Source organism: Choloepus didactylus, chromosome 21 (genome assembly GCF_015220235.1).
Source record: "Choloepus didactylus isolate mChoDid1 chromosome 21, mChoDid1.pri, whole genome shotgun sequence".
In the NCBI taxonomy this organism is placed as follows: domain Eukaryota; kingdom Metazoa; phylum Chordata; class Mammalia; order Pilosa; family Megalonychidae; genus Choloepus; species Choloepus didactylus.
In genome coordinates, this window is record NC_051327.1 from 42,364,009 (window position 1) to 42,386,723 (window position 22,715).

Below are 22,715 nucleotides of genomic sequence, written 5' to 3' on the forward strand. Positions count from 1 at the left end.
CAAAGTTCCGTGTTCAGTTTTTTTTGTTGGTGGGGCCATGGAAAAGATGGTAAACTCGAAATAAGATATTTGCAAACACTACTGTTGTTTTTACACATAGGGTAAGGCCATGGGGGTTTAGCAGTAGTTTAGTTTCTGCTCTTACCAGCTTTTCCAAATGATTGAAGGTTTGGAAGATGTTTTTAGTAAATATAATAAAAGTGATTTCAGAAGATTATTTCTTTCAGAAGGAATTTCAGTAGGAGAGGAACTTCATATTTGTATTTTTAATATGCTACCACATGCTATTGTTGTCTTATTTCTTAATAGTTTATGATTGATTGATGGTTGGGGGAATGGGACTCACGAGAAATTATTTTACCGATGAGGAAATTGAGGCATAGAGAGGAAAAGAGCAGATACTTGGATAAGGACTCTAAATTTTACCCTGGTGCTGCACCACTTGTTTATTAATATACAAGCATCAGATTATCTGAACAGTACTGAAATTTTAGATTATGGAGTACAACTTTCAAATTCAGCTTTATTGGATTCCTAGTACTTTTATTTTCTTAAAACTGTTTCCTCAATTTTTATAACTTTAATTTTCTTTATAGTTAAGGCATCTTCAGTGAAGTCTTCAGTATTGCAGTACATAAAAATAATCTTAATTTTCAGCTAAAGTGTTTTATATCCTAGTGAGTGAGCTTTAAAATATCATTCTATAGTTTATTTTCCCATCAGAAAAGTAAGTTAAGAATTCAGGTGAGAGTTTGGTAACACATTGCATCTGCCTGATGTGCCACCAGTGTTTTTTTTTTTATGACTGGGAAGATGAAAAATTTATACTGTCTCTTTGAAGGAGTATCGTGGTGTTTAGGAAGAATTATTCTTTTATCAGAAATGATGTGAAGAGAGTCCTGGATCACTGTAACCCCCTGTCTGATTTGCCTGCGACTGAGGTAGCTCCCAGGAAGCACAAATTTCAGTTTTGAAATTGGCATGGTACAGGGCAAACTTTCTGCCTTTGCCTAGGACTGACGAATGAGGAAGTTCCTGGGACATAGGACTTTCAGTGCTAAAACCAGTCAAGTCCTGAGCAAATTGCGATGAATTGATTACCCTAATCCTGGTAGTCAGTCATATTTCTGAAAGAGTCTTTAGAATAGTGGAAGAGACTGAAAAGCTGGCATTTTTGTCCATTAACAATTATTTTCCGTTTGAAAGGCTTCTTATCAGACATTGGAGTGGTTATTTATAATAATGTAAATGCTAAAAAAAAGTTGGAAAGGTGGGAAGAAGAGAGAGGTCTATATAAAAGAAAGATTTGGGCTATAAAAGTGTTTAAAGTTCTAACCTTATACTTTTCTCTCTTTACAGAACTGATAGTGCATCAGCCGACCCAGATAATTTAAAATATTCTGCATCCAGAGATAGGGGTGGTTCTTCCTCTTATGGACTGCAACCTTCAAATTCAGCTGTGGTGTCTCGGCAAAAGCACGATGATGCCAGAGTCCACGCTGACATACAGAATGACGAAAAGGGTATATATATTTCCTTATTGCTAGAGACATATATACTTAAAATTTTTCTACCTTCCTCTCCTCCCTACCCTTCTCTCTCCTCCCTTCCTTTTCCCCCTCCTTCTCTTTCATTTTCTTTTAGCTAATATTTAAAAAATATAAATATTAAATACAGTATTGTTTCAGAATCTTCATAAGTTTCCCCCTTATTAAAAAAAATGTTTTTTTCCACACGCATAATACATAAATGAAGCTTCTTTGCAGAAAAGATGCAATATTATTATAGCTGAAATCCCTCCTGACTACCATCTCTTCTCTAGGCTTCTAACAACTTTTTTTAAAAATTTATTATATTTATTTTTTATTTTTTACATTATATATATATATTTTATTGAGATTGTTCACATACCATACAACTATCCAAAGATCCAAAGTGTGCAATCAATTGCCCCTAGTACTATCATACAGCTGTGCATCCATCAACACAATTAAATTTTTTTTTTTTTTTTTCAATTTACAGGACACTTTCATTACTCCAGAAAAGAAATAAAGGCAAGAAAAGGGAACTCAAATACTCCTATACCCTAACCACGCCCCCCTCCATTATTGATTCATAGTTTTGGTATAGTACATTTGTTGCTGTTGATGAAAGAATGTTAAAATACTGCTAACTGTAGTATATAGTTTGCAATAGATATATATTTTTTCCCTATATGCCTCTCTATTAACTTCTAGTTATAGTGTCATACATTTGTTCTAGTTCGTGAGAGATTTCTAGTATTTGTACGGTTAATCACGGACATTGTCCACCACAAGATTCACTGTTCTACACATTCTCATCTTTTACCCACCAACTTTCCTTCTGGTGACGTACATGACTCTTAGCTTACCCTTTCCACCACCTTCACACACCTTTCAGCACTGTTAGTTATTCTCACAACATGATACCATCACCCCTGTCCATTTCCAAATGTTTAAGTTCACCCTGGTTGAACATTCTGCTTATAATAAGCAAACACTCCCCATTCTTTAACCTCATTCTATACCCTGGTAACTTATATTTCATGTCTGTAAGTTTACATATTATAATTAGTTCGTAGCAGTGAGACCCTGCAATATTTGCCTTTATGTGTCTGTCTTATTTCCCTCAATATAGTGCTCTCAGGGTTTCTTCATCAACCCATTTCTTTTAAGATGGTTTTGTCTAACAACTTTTTAAACAAAGTGCAAGATCTGACTTAATTTAGTTTTCACATCTCTGCTTATCTTCCAAGAAAGGTATACATGAGTTGAAATGATTTCAAAGCTGACAACACAGAGGAAGAGTATGAGATGTCAAGGCTGATTGAGCCCCAAATTGTGTGCTAAGATCCTGAACTTCCAGGAATTAACTGAGCCAACAAAGGACCCTGTTAAAATAATGTAAATGTTGCTGTTTTTAGGTGGCTACAGTGTCAATGGAGGATCTGGGGAAAATACTTATGGTCGGAAGTCGTTGGGGCAAGAGCTGAGGATTAACAATGTGACCAGCCCTGAGTTCACCAGTGTTCAGCATGGCAGTCGTGCATTAGCCACCAAAGACATGAGGAAATCACAGGGTAAGGCTGGGAAACTCGGTGTAACAATCACATACACTTCAGCAAAGATTGTGTGCCTCTTATCCTGGCTGTCTCATTTTTTACTAAGGCCTTGCACATAAGTTGAGTTTATTAATTTACTGTGATTTGAAAGCACATGTGCCCATGATTATTGTTTACATTTCTTTTCCTGTGAACTGTTTCCTGGAGTACTTTCCCCAAAGAAAGGTTTTAATACTTTTAAAAAGAAAGTTCTCTTAAAATGAGATTAGAAGACTGGATAAAATTTTAAAGAGAAGGTTTTCTAATTATTATGGATACTGAATCATTGGTGTATAGTGGGTGTTACTGTAGCAAATCCTGGAACTCTTAGGGCCTGTGGGGGTATGGGTCTATATGGAGTAATCCCTTTCTTAAAGTTAAATACAGCAGTACTGCTTTCTAGCTTATAACACAAGCCTTACTGTATAGATAAGTGTCTTGATAATTCAGTGAATTAGAGGTAATGATGATAATTTTTTTTCCAAAAGGGAAATTAATTTTATTGGTAAAGCCAAGTAAGAAATCCTGATTTCTGATTTATACACTTTGTTGGGTGTAATTACTCTTTGATATTTATTTTATAACCAAAGACTACACTGTTTCATAATAGTGTTTGAAGTCTTAGACTTAGATAGAAGCTAGAAAGTTACTTGAATGCTAATTTATTTTAAACCTTCTTACAGGCTCAGAGTTTACAGTTTGCTAACTGCACAAAATTATAAAGACAGCCTAGATTTCCTGACTGGTAACCTAATGACAATTTCAGATGATAGATATTTCATCTTTGTTGAAATATTCTATGAGCTAGGGAATTGCAAAAATGTTATTTCTTCTGATGGATATTATAGTTTCTTTTATTATCAATCTTCTTTTCAAGCACCATGCTGAAATGGAGTTATGTATTTTTTTTTTTTTTTAATTAGCACTTAAATGCATCTTTATTAGTAGTGTCCAGCATTGTTGGACCATTCATGTTGTTCTTTTCATTAAAAAATAAAGGGAAGAAAGATTCTGGTTTGTATTTTTCTTGTGGCAGCCTGCATTGTCCATGGTAGGTGGTGATTAGATGTTTGTTGAACTGAATGTGTGATTATAATTCACCAAAACTGTGTCCTGGAGAAGTGGTAATGTGTTAAGAGGTTCCCCTCTGGTGGGATACCTTGATGAGAAGTAGAAGCATGTGGCCCTTTTCTACCTCTGTGAGACTTTATTCCTAACTTGTAGAAGCAGCTTACTTGTACCCTACTAGCTTTTTACTCAGGTTCTTGCCCTAAGTGTTGAAAGCAGTTTGGAACAGACCTAAAGAAAATAGTTGCTAGCCTTTTTCTTCTCAGTTGATCCTCTGGAATGAGGTGTTTGGTTTGCTTAAGTTTATTCATTTATTCTTTTCTTCAGCATATCTTTTTTGCATGTGAGCTATGTGCCAGGCACTCTGCTGGAGCTTGGTCGATAGTGATGAACAAAAGAGTGCCGGTACCTGCATTCATTGAGCCTTTATTGTCCAGTGGACTGTGATTTTTTATGTACTTTTAAATATTCGGGTTATAATGTTTCTAGGCGTATTTCTACTCAATGGACAATAAAACGTTTATATTTACAGAGCGATCGATGTCTTATTCTGATGAGTCTCGACTGTCGAATCTTCTTCGGAGGATTACCCGGGAAGATGACAGAGACCGGAGACTGGCTACTGTAAAGCAGTTGAAAGAATTTATTCAGCAACCAGAAAATAAACTGGTTAGTATAGTGTATTTGGAAATGTTGATAATTTTTGTGTTTCTAGAATAACTAAACAATGCTATGTGGAATAGTTTCAGAAGGGGAAAAGTTTGCTTCTTAGGAAGAATAAGGGAGATTCCTTATTCTAGGTTTACTTGGCCTATGTTGCCATCTAGAACTTAATGCTCCTTATGTGTACTTTATCCACCCTTTCCCATTGTTGGAGTCTCACTGGTCCTTCTGCAATGAAGCACTTTTAATTTTTAACACATTTTATCTTGTGGGGAATCTTGTTGCCTTCACCATTTTCTTTTTCTGTTTGTCACAGCAGGACATTGTCTTTGCTATTGAAATGGGGTGGGTCTGGTGGCCAGTGCTAGGTAAATCCAAAAGCCTTTTATTAAAAAAACAAAGTGGAAGGGCAGTTAAAATTTTCTCTCCACTCCAAGTGATTCTCCTGATGTTAAGTTAAGAATTCAGTATAGAACAAGAGAGAATAAATGAGAATGCAGTGAGGCAAATAACATTTGGTTCAAAGCAAGCCTCCCACCCCAACATTTTATTAAGAAAAGTTTCAAATATGCACCAAGTTGAAAGAAGTTAACAGTGAAGATCCATATATCCACCATCTAAATTCTGCAGTTAACATTTTACCATATTACTTTATCATACATCTTTCCATCTATCTATCCATGAGTTTATCTTTTATTTTATTTTATTTTTTTGATGTCTTTCAGAGTAAGTAAAGCAGGCTTTTTGAGTTATAGTTTTCATTATGATCATAGCTCTGTGTTTCCTGTGGATGAATTTCTCTTGTAGTCTGATAGGAAACTTTATGACACTACTGAAATAAGCTAAACAGGGACTGGAAACATAAAGGAAAGAAAGGTCCTGTCCACTTATAATTTGGAGGGGAAGACAAATTAAGAAAAAACAAAAGAACACAATGTTATTCTTAAAAATGTGAGAATTTGAAGTTTTTATAAATGTGTTTTCTTTAAAGGTACTAGTTAAACAATTGGATAATATCTTGGCTGCTGTACATGATGTGCTTAATGAAAGGTAAGTAATTAATGGTTAAATTTAAATGACTTCAAAATATATTTTTAGAAATTATTAAATACACAGAAGATAAACCCATTGCCTCCATTTATTAACACCTATTTAATGTTTCTTTGGGTCCTCTTGTCTTCTTTATATGTGTTATTTATATATATGTTAATTGTCATTGAATACAAATCTAATTCACTGGAAAGGGAATGCCATTTTCTTTTTTTTTTCCAATTTTGCCGACTTACTGAGCATTGACTTGTAGAACAGCATACATTCTTCATGCAGGCACGAATGAATGCAATTAATTTTGTAAACTGCAGAATTTTGAAACTGCTTAGAGAAGAGAAGTGAAAGGGAGCTTCGTTCTTTGGGCAATAGTGGATTCAGATTAACTATTCAAATAAACTATTCTCCAAAGGTGTGCAAAGTCATTTCTTCGTATGGTGATTCCCAGTGAATCACAGAGTTGGAAAGCACCCAAAATGCATTTCAGCAGGTCACTAACCTCAAGGCCTTTTGATGGTTTTATTTAATTTTACATAATTACTTATTAATATTATGTTTAAATCAGTGTTTTTAGCCTTATAAATTCCTTATATATTCCTGTTTTACAGTACATATTGAACATTAATAGAATCCATTTATTTATAGTGTATGTGTTTTCTGGTGATTGATTGCTATCCTTTTCTGTGCATCATTTAATGTAGTTTGAGATGGAATTTGAAGCTTGAATTTTAGCATTTCTTGGGTCTTTTCTCACTGTTCGTAAATCATTGATTTTGTAAAAGGAAATCTAATGTCTGACAAAGGTAATTTTGGGCACTACAGATTAGAGAGAATAAAGTATTTTGAATGAATAAAATTTCAGCCTTTTCTATAGTTTGAATAGAAATTTTTAAAAATCATTTAAGACTTCTTTTGTAAGATGTGCCATTCTTGTCATCTTTGAAAGCTTAAGCTTTTTCTGTGTGTTTTGTTTTGTTTGCATTAAAATAAACACAGTAGCAAATTGCTTCAGGAGTTGAGACAGGAGGGAGCTTGCTGTCTTGGCCTTCTTTGTGCTTCTCTGAGCTATGAGGCTGAGAAGATCTTCAAATGGATTTTTAGCAAATTTAGCTCATCTGCAAAAGATGAAGTTAAACTCCTCTACTTATGTGCCACCTACAAAGCACTAGAGACTGTAGGAGAAAAGAAAGCCTTTTCATCTGTAATGCAGGTAAGAATGGAAAAAAAATGGTGACGTACTTGGGAAGAAAAATGTCCTTAACGTGTCCTTGGAGGGAGCTCGAAGGCATGAAATTTAGAATGGGGTTATCCATTGATAGCAAATATCATGTAAATTAATATTCTTCTTCCTGTACTTGAGTAAAGATACACAGTAAAGGTAAATTTAAAATGTTAGTTTTTTTGTTGTCTTTTGGCTTTATAGAGAAGCTTTCCTTTGAAGTTGTTTAGTGCCAGAATTATTTGCAGATTTGGTAATGGGAACTCCACCAGGATAGCTGGTGTGTGGATATCTATGTGATGGATAGGAGGGACTTCACATTTTTAATTCTGAGCCTTTTTAGGTTTGATAATATGTCAAAAATCCTTATTCCCAGTGATATAAAACAGTTGTGTATAAATGAATTCCAGCCTACTTAGTTTTATTTCACTTTTGTGCATCTGAATATATTAAAAGATGATTCCTGGTTTAATTTTTTTTTTTTTTTAATTCAGTTTTATTGAAATATATTCACAAACCATACAGTCATCCATGGTATACATTCAACTGTTCACAGTATGATCATATAGTTATGCGTTCATCACCACAATCTATTTCTGAACATTTTCCTTACATCAGAAAGAATCAGAATAAGAATAAAAAATAAAAGTGAAAAGAGAATACCCAAACCATCCCCCCATCCCACCCTATTTGTCATTTAGTTTTTACTCCCATTTTTCTACTGATTTTTTTTCAATTTTTTAACTTTGTTTATCAAAAAATTAAAAAACAGGCAAACAACAACCAAAAAAACCCCACAACATTTCAAACAAAGCAATGGATTAAGGAAAACAAATAACCTAAAATAATTACTTTGCTTCCAGTATGTTCCTACCATACCCCAAGAAAATTAATAAACCATGTCCAAACAGAGGAGTAAGAAAAACAAATAATCTAAGATAACTACATTGCTTCCAACATGTTCCTACCATACCCCAAGAAAATTAACAACCCCTAAGAAAACAAAGGAATAAGAGAAAAAAAAAACCTAAAATAACTCTGTTGCTTCCAACATGATCTTACTATATCCAAGAAAGTTTACAAACCATAATCATTCCTGAGCATTCCCATAACATTGAGATTACCCTCCATAGTTTATCTGTTCTTATTAGATTATCATTCCCCCTCCACTAATTGGTATCTCTAGGTCCCCTACATTCTACAGTATAAAACATTGTACATTTTTCACAGAATTCACATTAGTGGTAACATACAATATGTCTCTTTTTGTGCCTGGCTTATTTTGCTCAGCATTATGTCTTTTTTTTTTTTTTTAATCTTCATTTTATTGAGATATATTCATATACCACGCAGTCATACAAAACAAATCGTACTTTCGATTGTTCACAGTACCATTACATAGTTGTACATTCATCACCCAAATCAATCCCTGACACCTTCATTAGCACACACACAAGAATAACAAGAATAATAATTAGAGTGAAAAAGAGCAATTGAAGTAAAAAAGAAACACTGGGTACCTTTGTCTGTTTGTTTCCTTCCCCTATTTTTCTACTCATCCATCCATAAACTAGACAAAGTGGAGTGTGGTCCTTATGGCTTTCCCAATCCCCTTGTCACCCCTCATAAGCTACATTTTTATACAACTGTCTTCGAGATTCATGGGTTCTGGGTTGTAGTTTGATAGTTTCAGGTATCCACCACCAGCTACCCCAATTCTTTAGAACCTAAAAAGGGTTGTCTAAAGTGTGCATAAGAGTGCCCACCAGAGTGACCTCTCGGCTCCTTTTGGATTCTCTCTGCCACTGAAGCTTATTTCATTTCCTTTCACATCCCCCTTTTGGTCAAGAAGATGTTCTTCGTCCCACGATGCTGGGTCTACATTCCTCCCCGGGAGTCATATTCCACGTTGCCAGGGAGATTCACTCCCCTGGGTGTCTGATCCCACGTAGGGGGGAGGGCAGTGATTTCACCTTTCAAGTTGGCTTAGCTAGAGAGACAGGGCCACATCTGAGCAACAAAGAGGCATTCGGGAGGAGGCTCTTAGGCACAACCATAGGGAGGCCTAGCCTCTCCTTTGCAGCAACCGTCTTCCCAAGGGTAAAACCTGTGGTAGAGGGCTCAACCCATCAAACCACCAGTCCCCTATGTCTGTGGTCATGTTAGCAACCATGGAGGTGGGGTAGGCGAATACCCCTGCATTCTCCACAGGCTCCTCAAGGGGGCACTGCATCTTTTTTTTTTTTTAACTTTCCCTTCTTTTTTAAATCAACTGTATGAAAAAAAAGTTAAAAAGAAAACAAACATACAATAAAAGAACATTTTAAAGAGACCATAACAAGGGAGTAAGAAAAAGACAACTAACCTAAGATAACTGCTTAACTTCCAACATGTTCCTACTTTACTCCAAGAAAGTTACCTAATATAGCAACATTTCTGTGAACTTGCTCCTACTATATCCATCAGAAATTAACAGACCATAGTCATTCCTGGGCATCCCCAGAACATTAAATAGCTTATCTGTTCTTCTTGGATTATTGTTCCCCCTTCCTTAATTGCTCTCTATTGCTAGTTCCCCTACATTCTACATTATAAGCCATTTGTTTTATATTTTTCAAAGTTCACATTAGTGGTAGCATATAATATTTCTCTTTTTGTGCCTGGCTTATTTCGCTTAGCATTATGTCTTCAAGGTTCATCCATGTTGTCATATGTTTGACGAGATCGTTCCTTCTTACTGCCGCGTAGTATTCCATCATGTGTATATACCACATTTTATTTATCCACTCATCTGTTGAAGGACATTTGGGTTGTTTCCATTTTTTGGCAATTGTGAATAATGCTGCTATGAACATTGGCGTGCAGATATCTGTTCGTGTCACTGCTTTCCGATCTTCCGGGTATATACCGAGAAGTGCAATCGCTGGGTCGAATGGTAACTCTATATCTAGTTTTCTAAGGAACTGCCAGACTGACTTCCAGAGTGGCTGAACCATTATACAGTCCCACCAACAGTGAATAAGAGTTCCAATTTCTCCACATCCCCTCCAGCATTTGTAGTTTCCTTTTTGTTTAATGGCAGCCATTCTAACCGGTGTTAGATGGTATCTCATTGTGGTCTTAATTTGCATCTCTCTAATCCTGGTTTAATTTTGAGCAAGATTATAGGTAATTAAATTTTTATTAACCTAATATTTTTTTTTTTTTTTAAATTAGTTTATTGGTGTTTGGAATATTGAATGTCTTTATTTTGGCTTCTTTACAGTTCATGATGGGGTTTATTTTAGTTAAATAGTTTTAAAAAAACGTAAGGGATAGTTCTACTCTGCCTTTTAAAAAGTGCATTTTTTTTTCTTGACCATAGATTTTATGACAACTTTGGGAAAGATTCAGAAAATTATCTGTAATTAAACACCATAACACCAAATTGGGCTTATTCTGCATACAGTTTTTATATTAGCAACATTTCCCCTAGTATTATTTTGAAAATTTTCAAATCCACAGGGGACTAGACAAACTAGTATAATAAATACTCATATTCCCTGCATCTAGATTTGCCACTTACTAATGACATTTTGCTGCAGTTGGTTTATTTACACATACATACTTTTTTCTGAACCATTTGAAAGAAATTACACACTATGACAATCCATCCTTAAGGCTAGTCTCCAACATAACACCAATATTATAACAACACCTTGTTAAAGTGGTAATAAAATTAACAATTTTAATACACAGTATAAGCCATATTCAAATTTTTGCAATTGCTCCTGAAATGTCTTTTATAGCTTTTTGTTTTCCCTGATCCAGGATCCCATCAAGGTTCATGCATTGTGCCTCTGGAGTCTTTCTTAATCTAGTAGAGTTCCCTGAACTTTTTTTGTCCCCCATGTTTTGTAGACTTTTCTACTTTCTGGGTTAGTTTGATTGTTCTTTCTTGATTAGATTTAATTTAAACATTTTGGGCGAGAATACTTCATTCCTTTATACTTGTTGCATTGTGTCGTAACAGTAGGCACATAATGTCAGGTTGCTTCACTCTTGGAGATGCAATGTTTCATCATCTGATTGTGGTGAGGACCACCAGATCCTTTCAATTGTAAGGTTTGTTTTTCACCCTTTGTAATTTTTGAGGAATTTGAGCATGATATCTTGAGGTCTTCTAAATAGTCTTTTTTTTAGTAATATTTCACTCAATGATTTTAGCATCCTTGATATTCGTGCCTATATCAGTTATAATATTGGCTGTTGTAAATGATGGTTTTCTAATTCTAGCATTTTCTCTATAAAGAAGAGTTTTTCCTTTTTGGAGAAAAATTATTTTTAACTGCTGTAAAAGTTCTATCAATAGTATGCTGTATTTTATTTAAAAATTATATATATATAATGATATGAGCCCGTATTTCATTCACGTGTGGGCCATATTAATCTCATCTAAGTTGTTAACAATTTGAATCAAGTACTAATATTCTAAAGCATGAGTTGTGTAGAATTTCTCTGTATTTTAAATTGGAAAGTAATTGTGGTACTTTATAGAAACAGTTTCCCAAGCATATCTTTGTGTATTTGAAATTTAAACACATCCATGATATTAAAGGGAAAATTTATGAATAAGGTTAATTAGATGTAAAAGAAGAGAAAACAGTATGTATTTTTCAGGCTAACATCTTAGTGGAATGAAATGTTAAAGAAAATTTTTGTTTTTAGTTAAAACTAAAGAATTTACTTTCTTTGGTATCACAAACAGTTTTGGATATAGTCACTGTTAAGTGATGCAACTGTTTTCTTCCTATTTTGTTGATTGTTCACAGTTTATAACTTTTATTTTTAAGCTTGTAATGACCAGCCTGCAGTCCATTCTTGAAAATGTGGATACACCAGAATTACTTTGCAAATGTGTTAAGTGCATTCTTTTGGTGGCTCGATGTTACCCTCATATTTTCAGCACGAACTTTAGGGTGAGTTTTCCCCTGTCTGTTCTCTTTCCAGATGATGGGGTGAGGGCATAGCTGTATGTGTGAGGAACCGGGGAATCAGAGAAAATATAGTGCTTCTGGTCTGTTGAGTATAATCAGAGATATTTGAGGATCCAGAGTCGAATGGTGCCATAGTACTGTTTCTATGAAAAATACCACCTGTACTTTTCTTTCTGGCATTGATACCTTAAGATATTTAAAGAAACTCAAATTTATCACTTCACTAATGTCATAAATGCAATTTCATTATTCTTCTGTCCTCCTTCTCTTTTTTAAGTTTCTGGTAATGTCAGTAGGTAGAAAGACCACAGATGCCCTTCCTAGGGTCTTTTCTCTGAAATAGTCCACAGGTGGAATAGCAATAAGACCTTAAAATGACTTGCCCCTTCTTTCTTTGTCCCTTGTCAAGGATACGGTTGATATATTAGTCGGATGGCATATAGATCATACTCAGAAACCTTCGCTTACACAGCAAGTGTCTGGTAAGTCAATACCATGGGAAGGGGTGCTGGTCCCTCAAAGCAAGCTATTTTATACTATTTCTTTTATAACTAAAATAACTAATCACCTCAAAAATATTTTGGTTATTATAAATTAAAATTGCTAGCCATATTTATCTTTTCAAAGAAAAATCTTACTAGTAGGTAGGAAGAGTAAGTACAGATTGTAATATTGCCCCTGTGAGAAACTGAAAATATTTTATTCCAAGTCATTTGTAGCAGCGTATACTGGTAGAAGAAGATACCGTAGCAGCAGTACCCTGAATGCAGGGTGGAAGAGCCTAGAAATTTGTGACTTTTTGTTCTATTTTTTGTTATTTAAAAATATGGATTAATTTTGAGAATTGTCATAAAGAGTAAATAATTTTTTGTTTGAGTTAAGGTAATGACTATCATGACTCATTTGGACATTTCAGATTGTTCCAGAAGCTACAATTTCTCTTAGTTTATTTAGTGCAATAAACTTCTAAAAATAGGATATGTAGCCAAGAGTGTTTCTCTTCCATTTCCACTGAGGAGATGAGTGCACACCTTTGATGGCAAGCTGTGGGCCAGGGTTTAGAAATCCAGGCTGGTGATAGATTGTGGCATTTTAACTTAAGCCATGTTGTAGAGTAAAAATATGGATGCTAATTCTGCTAAAGAATAAGGACATGAGATTTACATTTTAATTTCTCCAGCATAATAGAAGCATTGGTTAATCATGATCAACAGATTGACAGTGCTAATTAAAAATTAGGGCATTTTTTAAGGGTGGGCAACTTAAAAACCACATACCTTCTTTTTTTTTTTTTATTATTAAATTCAGTTTTATTGAAATACATTCACACACCATACAACGATCAATGATATACAATCCACTGTCCACAGTATGACAACATAGTCATGCGTTCATCACCACAATCTATCCCTGAACATTTTCCTTATATCAGAAAGAACCAGAACAAGAATAAAAAATAAAAGTGAAAAAAGAATACCCAAATCATCCCCCCATCCCACCCCACCTGTCCTTCAGTCTTTATCCCCATTCCTCCACTCATCCATACACTAGACAAAGGGGGTGTGATCCACAAGGTCTTCACAATCACACTGTCACCCCTTGTAATCTACATTATTATATAATTGTCTTCAGGAGTCCAGACTGCTGGGTTGGAGCTTGGTAGTTTCAGGTATTTACTTCTAGCTATTCCAATACATTAAAGCCTAAGAGGTGCTATCTATATAGTGCACAAGAATGTTCACCAGAGTGACCTCTCGACTCCATTTGGAATCTCTCAGCCACTGAAACTATTCTGTCTCATTTTGCATCCCCCTTTTGAAAACCACATACCTTTTAAAACAAGACTCGAGTTTTTTTTTTTTAATGCCTTAAAGTATTTTTTTTTTTTAATTAGAGAAGTAGGTTTACAGAAAAAGTCATGCAGAGCATGCAAGGTTCTTATCTTCCCCCCCGCCCCCCGTTTTCCCTATTATTAACACTCCATTACTGTGGTACTTTTGGTACAATTGATGAAACAATGTTATAATGATTATAGTGTTAACTATAGTCTATAGTTTGCATAGGGTTCACTGTGTTATAGAGCCCTATGGTTTTATTTTTTGAATTTTTATTCTAGTAACTTAATATTCCTGAAATTTCCCCCTTTTAACTACATTTAAATATGTAATTCAGTGATGTTAATTACATTCACAATGTTGTGGTCCCATTACCAAAACTTTTCTGTCACCCCAAACAGAAACTCTGAACCAATTAAGCATTGACTACCCATTTCTTACTGCCATCTAGGCTCCTGGTAACCTGTATTCTACTTGCTGACTCCTATGAATTTGCTTATTCAATTTGTTTTATATCATTGAGTTCATACAATATTTGTCCTTTGTTTGGCTTATTTGACTCAACATAATGTCTTCAGGGTTCATCCATGTTGTCTCAAGTATCAGAACTTCATTCCTCTTTATGGCAAATATTCCATTATATGTATATTTCACATTTTGTTTATCCTTTCATCCATTGATAGACATGGGTTGCTTCCACATTTTGGCAATTGGAAATAATGCTGCTGTGAACATCAATGTGAAAATATCTGTTTGAGTCCCTGCTTTCAGTTATTTGGGGTATATACTTAAACATGGCATTGCTGGGTCATACGGTCATTCTGTACTTAACTTTTTGAGAAACTGCCAAACTGTCTTTCACAGCAGCTGCACCATTTTACATTCCAACCAGCAATGAATGAGTCTTCCTATATCTCCACATCTTCAACACTTGTTATTTTCCTTTTTTTTTTTTTTTAAAGTAGTAGCCATTCTAGTGGGTGTGAATTGATATCTCATTGTGGTTTTGATATGCATTTCTTGAATATTTTTTTAATTTGGATTTTTTTTTTTTTTTAATACTTTCAAATTTTCTTGTGTAATTCCTAGGGTGGTTGCAGAGTTTGGAGCCATTTTGGGTAGCTGATCTTGCCTTTTCTACCACTCTTCTTGGTCAATTTCTAGAAGACATGGAGGCGTATGCTGAGGCAAGTACATACAAAGCTAAGTTAATTTTAAAAATTTCAGTTAAGAAATAAAAGCAAATATCTTAAGCAGTGTTAGAGATATTTTTAAATAATTCAGAAACCTGGTATTTAAGCAGATGTTACAAAACTATTGCAATAGTTGAATTTTTTTTTTTTCCCAGATGTTGTTTTTAAATTACCAGCAGAAACTCATTACCTGGAATACTAAAAGAAAAATTGCAGGCCTAATCTTTTGCAAAGCTTGAAATTCTCTTGGTAGCTGGTAGTTTTCTTAAGACATTTTCTATAGTTCATTCTTTTTTTTTGGTCACCGAAAGAGTCTTAAAAGTAGGGTGAATTGATGTTGTGTAAAAGTCCCTACATACTTCCCTGTTAGATGTACTGGGGCTCTTGTATCATGCTTTGGAGAGTAAGACTTGGCTTCTGAAAACCTCTGCAGTTCTACAGGCACGGTACGGCAGCTTTAATCTGAACCCTCTGTTATTGGCGCTTGGCTTTCCTGGCCCTGGTGTCATGGCTTTAAATCGGTGCCATCTCCTTTTTGAATCTCTTTGTTTCTTTCCTTCCCAGGTCTGTTACGATTCTTGTTTGGTGTTCAAGCCTCCCGTCTTTTATTTATAGCTTTGTTATTTCTACCCAACAGGAATTTAGTAAAAAAAAAAAATTGTGGTAACATATATATATATAAGATTTGCCATTTTAAGCATTTTTAAGTGTACAGTTCAGTGGCATTACTTAAACTTACAATGTTGTACTACCATCACCACCATCCATTACCAAAGGAATTTTCTGTTTTTAACCATACCAGTCTATTTGCTTTCTTTCAGAGAAAAGCAAAGGAATATTTTGCTTCCACATTTTTTCTTTGCTCCCACACCTAGAATGTCTTTGTTCCTATCTCACCTTTAAAGCTGATCTGCCTCTCAGAAGCTGCTCATTCTAGTTTGTAGAGACTCTTCATCCTTGGTATACATAAGACCTAATTCTCTTCTACTGTTTTGGTGCTTACTTATATGTAGATAAATTCGTTCTAATATCCCATCTTTAGCTAATCTTTTTCTTTGAGTATGTCTTGTTTCCCCAGCCAAATTATAAATTTGTAGACCAGGTCTTTTACGTTTTTAACTATCCTTTGTGCCTCATGGGCATAGTGTTGGTGTGGAGTAGTTGTTGAGCTGACTGGCTCAAAGAATTCTGAGAATGAGATTTTAACAATAAACCAATTCATGAATGGCAAAAGCTCTGGCTTCTTTTATACCTATATGTAACCCCATAGTATATATTCTAGGATTTATTTTTCCCCAGCACCTATCTGAGTTGGTAGAAGAAATTATTTCCTTAATCCATTGTGCTTAATATTGGCTTACTTCATTAATTAGGGAAGAAAACCCACTTTTACATTTAGATACCTATGTTTTCTTTTCTCAAAAATTTTCTTTATTTGTTAAACTATTCTAGTGTTAATGAACTTTTAATTGGGGGTGGTTTTTGTTTGTTTGTTTTTAATTTTAAGGGTGTCCTACTTAAATAAGAATGTTGTGTATTTACATCTAGGACCTCAGCCATGTGGCTTCTGGGGAATCAGTGGAAGAAGATGTTCCTCCTCCATCAGTGTCATTACCGAAGCTGGCAGCTCTTCTCCGGGTATTCAGTACTGTGGTGAGGAGCATTGGGGAACGCTTTAGTCCAATTCGAGGTCCTCCTATTACCGAAGCATATGTAACAGATGTAAGTGTCATTAGGAATTTCAAGTATCATTGAAAAGAAAAAATTTTGTATTGTGAATTCTTCTCCATACTCAGTGAACTATGTTGTTTGCCCTTTGTTTGTATACCATGTATATATGTGTATGTGTGGCAACTTAGCCAGAAGAGTAAGGAATCCTACCATGTTCCATTCCCCCTCTCACATCCCTCCCTTAGGAATGAAAGACCGCTCTGAATTTTATAATGCTCGTGAATTTTTCTCTTAGGAGATCCTTCACAAATTCATTTATTCTTGTTTTTTTGTACCTCATTAAAAATTTTTACTCTTTGTATTTTAATATTAATTATAATATTTCTTTTTAATTATTGAACCTCCTTTAAGTTTTTTAAAATATTTGGAATACTACATTATAAAGAAAGCCTCAGAAAATCATTTTCTCTGAGCATAACAGGATGAAACAGCTTGATAGCCTGTTATCAGAGGATTATAAAGATATAAGAATTTAAAATCTGTAGTAGTCTGAGAACAATTATGGAAGGTGGCTATATTGCCACACTTAAGCAGCCCCAAATATCGACTGTTCTGTATTACTGTCCACTGAATGTTTACTGTAATAGACATGAGAAATAAACTAATCATTGTACCGTGTTTTAATAAGAGGGTAGAGATCAGTGGATTTGTTCTAGTTTGCTAATGCTGCCAGAATGCAAAACACCAGAGATGGATTGACTTTTATAAAAGGGGTTTATTTGGTTACACAGTTACAGTCTTAAGGCCATAAAATGTCCAAGGTAACACATCAGTAATCAGGTACCTTCACTGGAGGATGGCCAATGGTGTCCGGAAAACCTCTGTTAGCTGGGAAGGCATGTGGCTGGCATCTGCTTCAAACTTCTTGTTTCAAAGTGGCTTTCTCCCAGGACGTTCCTCTCTAGGCTGCAGTTCCTCAAAAATGTCACTCTTAGTTGCACTTGGGATATTTGTCCTCTCTCACCTTCTCTGGAGCAAGAGTCTGCTTTCAACAGCCGTCTTCAAACTGTCTCTCATCTGCAGCTCCTGTGCTTTCTTCAAAGTGTCCCTCTTGGCTGTAGCTCCTCTTCAAAATGTCACTCACAGCTGCACTGAGTCCCCTCTGCCTGTCAGCTCATTTATATAGCTCCACTGATCTGTGAGATGCAGTGATAAAAGATTTAATCTAAATGATAAAATAAAAGCCTACTGTTAGGATAAGACTAGCTTTTAGGAGCATTTGCTTTTGTTTAACACATTGCTAGATAAAAGATAGATGTTAGTTATATATTTAATTCTTGGTAAGTTAATATGTGATTTTGAATAAAAATGTGTGCTCCTAAAGATAATTAAAACTAGCATGTTGATATTTTAAACCTGTTCAAAATGGTTTAATGTTTTTTATTTTGTTGTTTAAAATTTAGTTGTTTGAAGACTGTTGCCAGTGTTGAAATAAGGCAGTTAACTCAGAAGAAAAACAAAATGAAAGGAACATACTCATTTCCCAGGATAGTTATATATTAAATTTATTATTTTATTAAAGACTTTTTAGACCATTGTGAATGATTAAAAAAATAAACAGCAACTATAATGTAGTGGTTATTGAATACTATAGACATGTTTTTCAGTTTCAATTCATTCTATATTTTTACATTTATTACAGATTTAGTAAATAAATATTGTCCATTATAGTTTAGTGTTTCTTCTGTTGAAAATTACATAATTTTTGTAACATCAAATAGATATTATATGGTAAGAATGAAAATATTTTCTTTTATCAATGCACGAGCTGGGATATTTAGTGTGAAAAGATTGATTACCAATAAGCTCAAGAACAAGATTGCAGTTAGTGTGGGCAAGTTATTCCTGTGTTGTTAATACTGTTACTGCTCTAAATTTTGGTGTATTTCATGATTATAAAAATTCTGAGCTTCAGGCTGTTCAGTGACTTTGGGGAGACAGGAAGAGGGTATAAAGGAAAGAGAGGGTTTGGAATTTTTAGCCAAGATCATTTCTTGTGTGTTGTACTAGAGATGTCCTTAATTATTATTCATCCATTGAGAACTAGAATATTAAAATACTGCTGACAAGGCAAGCAGTTAATTTTCAGTTGAAAGTGTATTAAATAGAAACTATTTTCTTGAGCTGTGGAAGCTTGTGAATTTTTTTAAAAAACTGCTTATTTTCCCCATTTGCAGGTTCTGTACAGAGTAATGAGATGTGTGACGGCTGCAAACCAAGTGTTTTTTTCTGAGGCTGTGTTGACAGCTGCTAATGAGTGTGTTGGTGTTTTGCTCGGCAGCTTGGATCCTAGCATGACTATTCATTGTGACATGGTCATTACATACGGATTAGATCAATTGGAGAATTGCCAGACTTGTGGTACAGATTATATCATCTCAGTCTTGAATTTACTCACATTGGTATGTGAATTATTATAATTTTTTTTTGTTGTTGCTTTTTAATATGTTTGTTTATTCAGGCTCTTAAATTTAAATTGATGTGGAAGAAATGAAGGGTTTTGCCTTTTTGGAGTTAGTCTTATTTTTATCTAGAATGCCTTTTTTGCTTTAGTATCTATTTTAGATTTTAAAGCTTGTTTCAGTATAGCATTACTTTTTTTTTTTTTTTTTTTTTTTTTCCTTCCACAAGATTTCTTCATGCCAGACTCTAGTACTTTAGTACTCCCAGTAAATACTTTATAATAGAAGGTACTTGATAGCTATTTTGAGAGGCCCTATTGGGTTTTGGTTGCCATATGAAACTTCTTTTATAGTTTTTATTCCTTTTATGGCTTAGCCGTAAGTATCCCCCTTGTCTCCCACTTTTTATTGTGGACATTTTGAATCATATATAGAGAAAATAGCATAATGAATCTCTACATTCTTAATTCTTAGCTTCTGTAATTAAAAACACATGGAATTCCTGCCTGTGCCAGTTTGGATGTATTATGTTCCCCAAAAGGCCATGTTCTTTGATGCAATCTTGTGGGGGCAGATGTATTAGTGTTGATTAGGTTGGAATCTTTTGATTGAGTGTTTCCATGGAGCTGTGACTCAATCATCTATGAGTGAGAGCTTTGATTGGATCATTTCTGTGGAGGTGTTACCCCACCCATTCAGGGTGGGTCTTAACTGAATCACTGGAGTCATATAAAAGAGTTCCCAGGAGGCGGGGCAAGATGGCAGACTGGTGAGCTGTATGTTTTAGTTACTCCTCCAGGAAAGTAGGTAGAAAGCCAGGAACTGCGTGGACTGGACACCACAGAGCAATCTGACTTTGGGCATACTTCATACAACGCTCATGAAAACGTCAAACTGCTGAGATCAGCGAAATCTGTAAGTTGTTGCGGCCAGGGGACCCGCGCCCCTCCCTGCCAGGCTCAGTCCCGTGGGAGGAGGGGCTGTCAGCTCCGGGAAGAAGAAGGGAGAACTGCAGTGGCTGCTCTTATCGGAAACTCATTCTACTGATCCAGACTCCAACCATAGATAGACTGAGACCAGACCAGAGAATCTGAGAGCAGCCAGCCCAGCAGAGAGGAGACAGGCATAGAAAAAAAAAAACAACACGAAAAACTCCGAAATAAAAGCAGAGGATTTTTGGAGTTCTGGTGAACACAGAAAGGGGAAGGGCGGAGCTCAGGCCCTAAGGCGCATATGCAAATCCCGAAGAAAAGCCGATCTCTCTGCCCTGTGGACCTTTCCTTAATGGCCCTGGTTGCTTTGTCTCTTAGCATTTCAATAACCCATTAGATCTCTGAGGAGGGCCCTTTTTTTTTTTTTTTTTTTTTAATCCTTTTTTCTTTTTCTAAAACAATTACTCTAAGAAGCCCAATACAGAAAGCTTCAGAGACTTTCAATTTGGGCACGTCAAGTCAAGAGCAGAACTAAGAGAGCTCTGAGACGAAAGGCAATAATCCAGTGGCTGAGAAAATTCACTAAACACCACAACTTCCCAAGAAAAGGGGGGTGTCCGCTCACAGCCACCATCCTGGTGGACAGGAAACACTCCTGCCCATCGCCAGCCCCATAGCCCAGAGCTGCCCCAGACAACCCAGTGTGACGGAAGGGCTTCAAATAACAGGCACACACCACAAAACTGGGCGTGGACATTAGCCTTCCCTGCAACCTCAGCTGATTGTCCCAGAGTTGGGAAGGTGGAGCAGTGTGAATTAACAAAGCCCCATTCAGCCATCAGTTCAGCAGACTGGGAGCCTCCCTACACAGCCCAGCAGCCCAGAACTGCGCTGGGGGGACGGCACTCACCTGTGACATAGCACAGTCATCCCTCAACAGAGGACCCGGGGTGCACAACCTGGAAGAGGGGCCCACTTGCAAGTCTCAGGAGCCATACGCCAATACCAAGGACTTGTGGGTCAGTGGCAGAGACAAACTGTGGCAGGACTGAACTGAAGGATTAGACTATTGCAGCAGCTTTAAAACTCTAGGATCACCAGGGAGATTTGATTGTTAGCACCACCCCCTCTCCCCGACTGCCCAGAAACACGCCCCACATACAGGGCAGGCAACACCAACTACACACGCAAGCTTGGTACACCAATTGGGCCCCACAAGACTCACTCCCCCACTCAAAAAAAAGGCTAAGCAGGGGAGAACTGGCTTCTGGAGAACAGGTGGCTCGTGGACGCCACCTGCTGGTTAGTTAGAGAAAGTGTACTCCACGAAGCTGTAGATCTCATAAATTAGAGATAAGGACTTCAATAGGTGTACAAACCCTAAAAGAACCCTATCAAGTTCAGCAAATGCCACGAGGCCAAAAACAACAGAAAATTATAAAGCATATGAAAAAACCAGACGATATGGATAACCCAAGCCCAAGCACCCAAATCAAAAGACCAGAAGAGACACAGCACCTAGAGCAGCTACTCAAAGAACTAAAGATGAACAATGAGACCATAGTACGGGATATGAAGGAAATCAAGAAGACTCTAGAAGAGCATAAAGAAGACATAGCAAGACTAAATAAAAAAATGGATGATCTTATGGAAATTAAAGAAACTGTTGACCAAATTAAAAAGATTCTGGACACTCATAGTACAAGACTAGAGGAAGTTGAACAACGAATCAGTGACCTGGAAGATGACAGAATGGAAAATGAAAGCATAAAAGAAAGAATGGGGAAAAAAATTGAAAAACTTGAAATGGACCTCAGGGATATGATAGATAATATGAAACGTCCAAATATAAGACTCATTGGTGTCCCAGAAGGGGAAGAAAAGGGTAAAGGTCTAGGAAGAGTATTCAAAGAAATTGTTGGGGAAAACTTCCCAAATCTTCTAAACAATATAAATACACAAATCATAAATGCTCAGCGAACTCCAAATAGAATAAATCCAAATAAACCCACTCCGAGACATATACTGATCACACTGTCAAACACAGAAGAGAAGGAGCAAGTTCTGAAAGCAGCAAGAGAAAAGCAATTCACCACATACAAAGGAAACAGCATAAGACTAAGTAGTGACTACTCAGCAGCCACCATGGAGGCAAGAAGGCAGTGGCACGATATATTTAAAATTCTGAGTGAGAAAAATTTCCAGCCAAGAATACTTTATCCAGCAAAGCTCTCCTTCAAATTTGAGGGAGAGCTTAAATTTTTCACAGACAAACAAATGCTGAGAGAATTTGCTAACAAGAGACCTGCCCTACTGGAGATACTAAAGGGAGCCCTACAGACAGAGAAACAAAGACAGGACAGAGAGACTTGGAGAAAGGTTCAGTACTAAAGAGGTTCGGTATGGGTACAATAAAGGATATTAATAGACAGAGGGGAAAAATATGGCAAACATAAACCAAAGGATAAGATGGCCGATTCAAGAAATGCCTTCACGGTTATAACGTTGAATGTAAATGGATTAAACTC

General features: G+C 36.0%; 1 protein-coding gene across 4 annotated transcripts in view; it reads left to right on the forward strand.

The window, feature by feature from the left end:
• SMG1 (SMG1 nonsense mediated mRNA decay associated PI3K related kinase) overlaps window positions 1–22,715 on the forward strand; it is a 143,434-nt gene that overhangs the window by 37,682 nt on the left and 83,037 nt on the right. For 3 of the 4 annotated variants that reach the window (XM_037815432.1, XM_037815433.1, XM_037815431.1), the window contains 10 exons: window positions 1,360–1,523; window positions 2,945–3,100; window positions 4,722–4,858; window positions 5,844–5,902; window positions 6,896–7,109; window positions 11,951–12,076; window positions 12,504–12,576; window positions 15,019–15,116; window positions 16,671–16,844; window positions 19,031–19,255. In XM_037815432.1, coding sequence (XP_037671360.1) covers window positions 1,360–1,523; window positions 2,945–3,100; window positions 4,722–4,858; window positions 5,844–5,902; window positions 6,896–7,109; window positions 11,951–12,076; window positions 12,504–12,576; window positions 15,019–15,116; window positions 16,671–16,844; window positions 19,031–19,255 — 1,426 coding nt within the window. Of the gene's footprint in view, window positions 1–1,359; window positions 1,524–2,944; window positions 3,101–4,721; window positions 4,859–5,843; window positions 5,903–6,895; window positions 7,110–11,950; window positions 12,077–12,503; window positions 12,577–15,018; window positions 15,117–16,670; window positions 16,845–19,030; window positions 19,256–22,715 lie in introns of those variants that run through there. The other variant, XM_037815434.1, reaches the window with a different exon arrangement.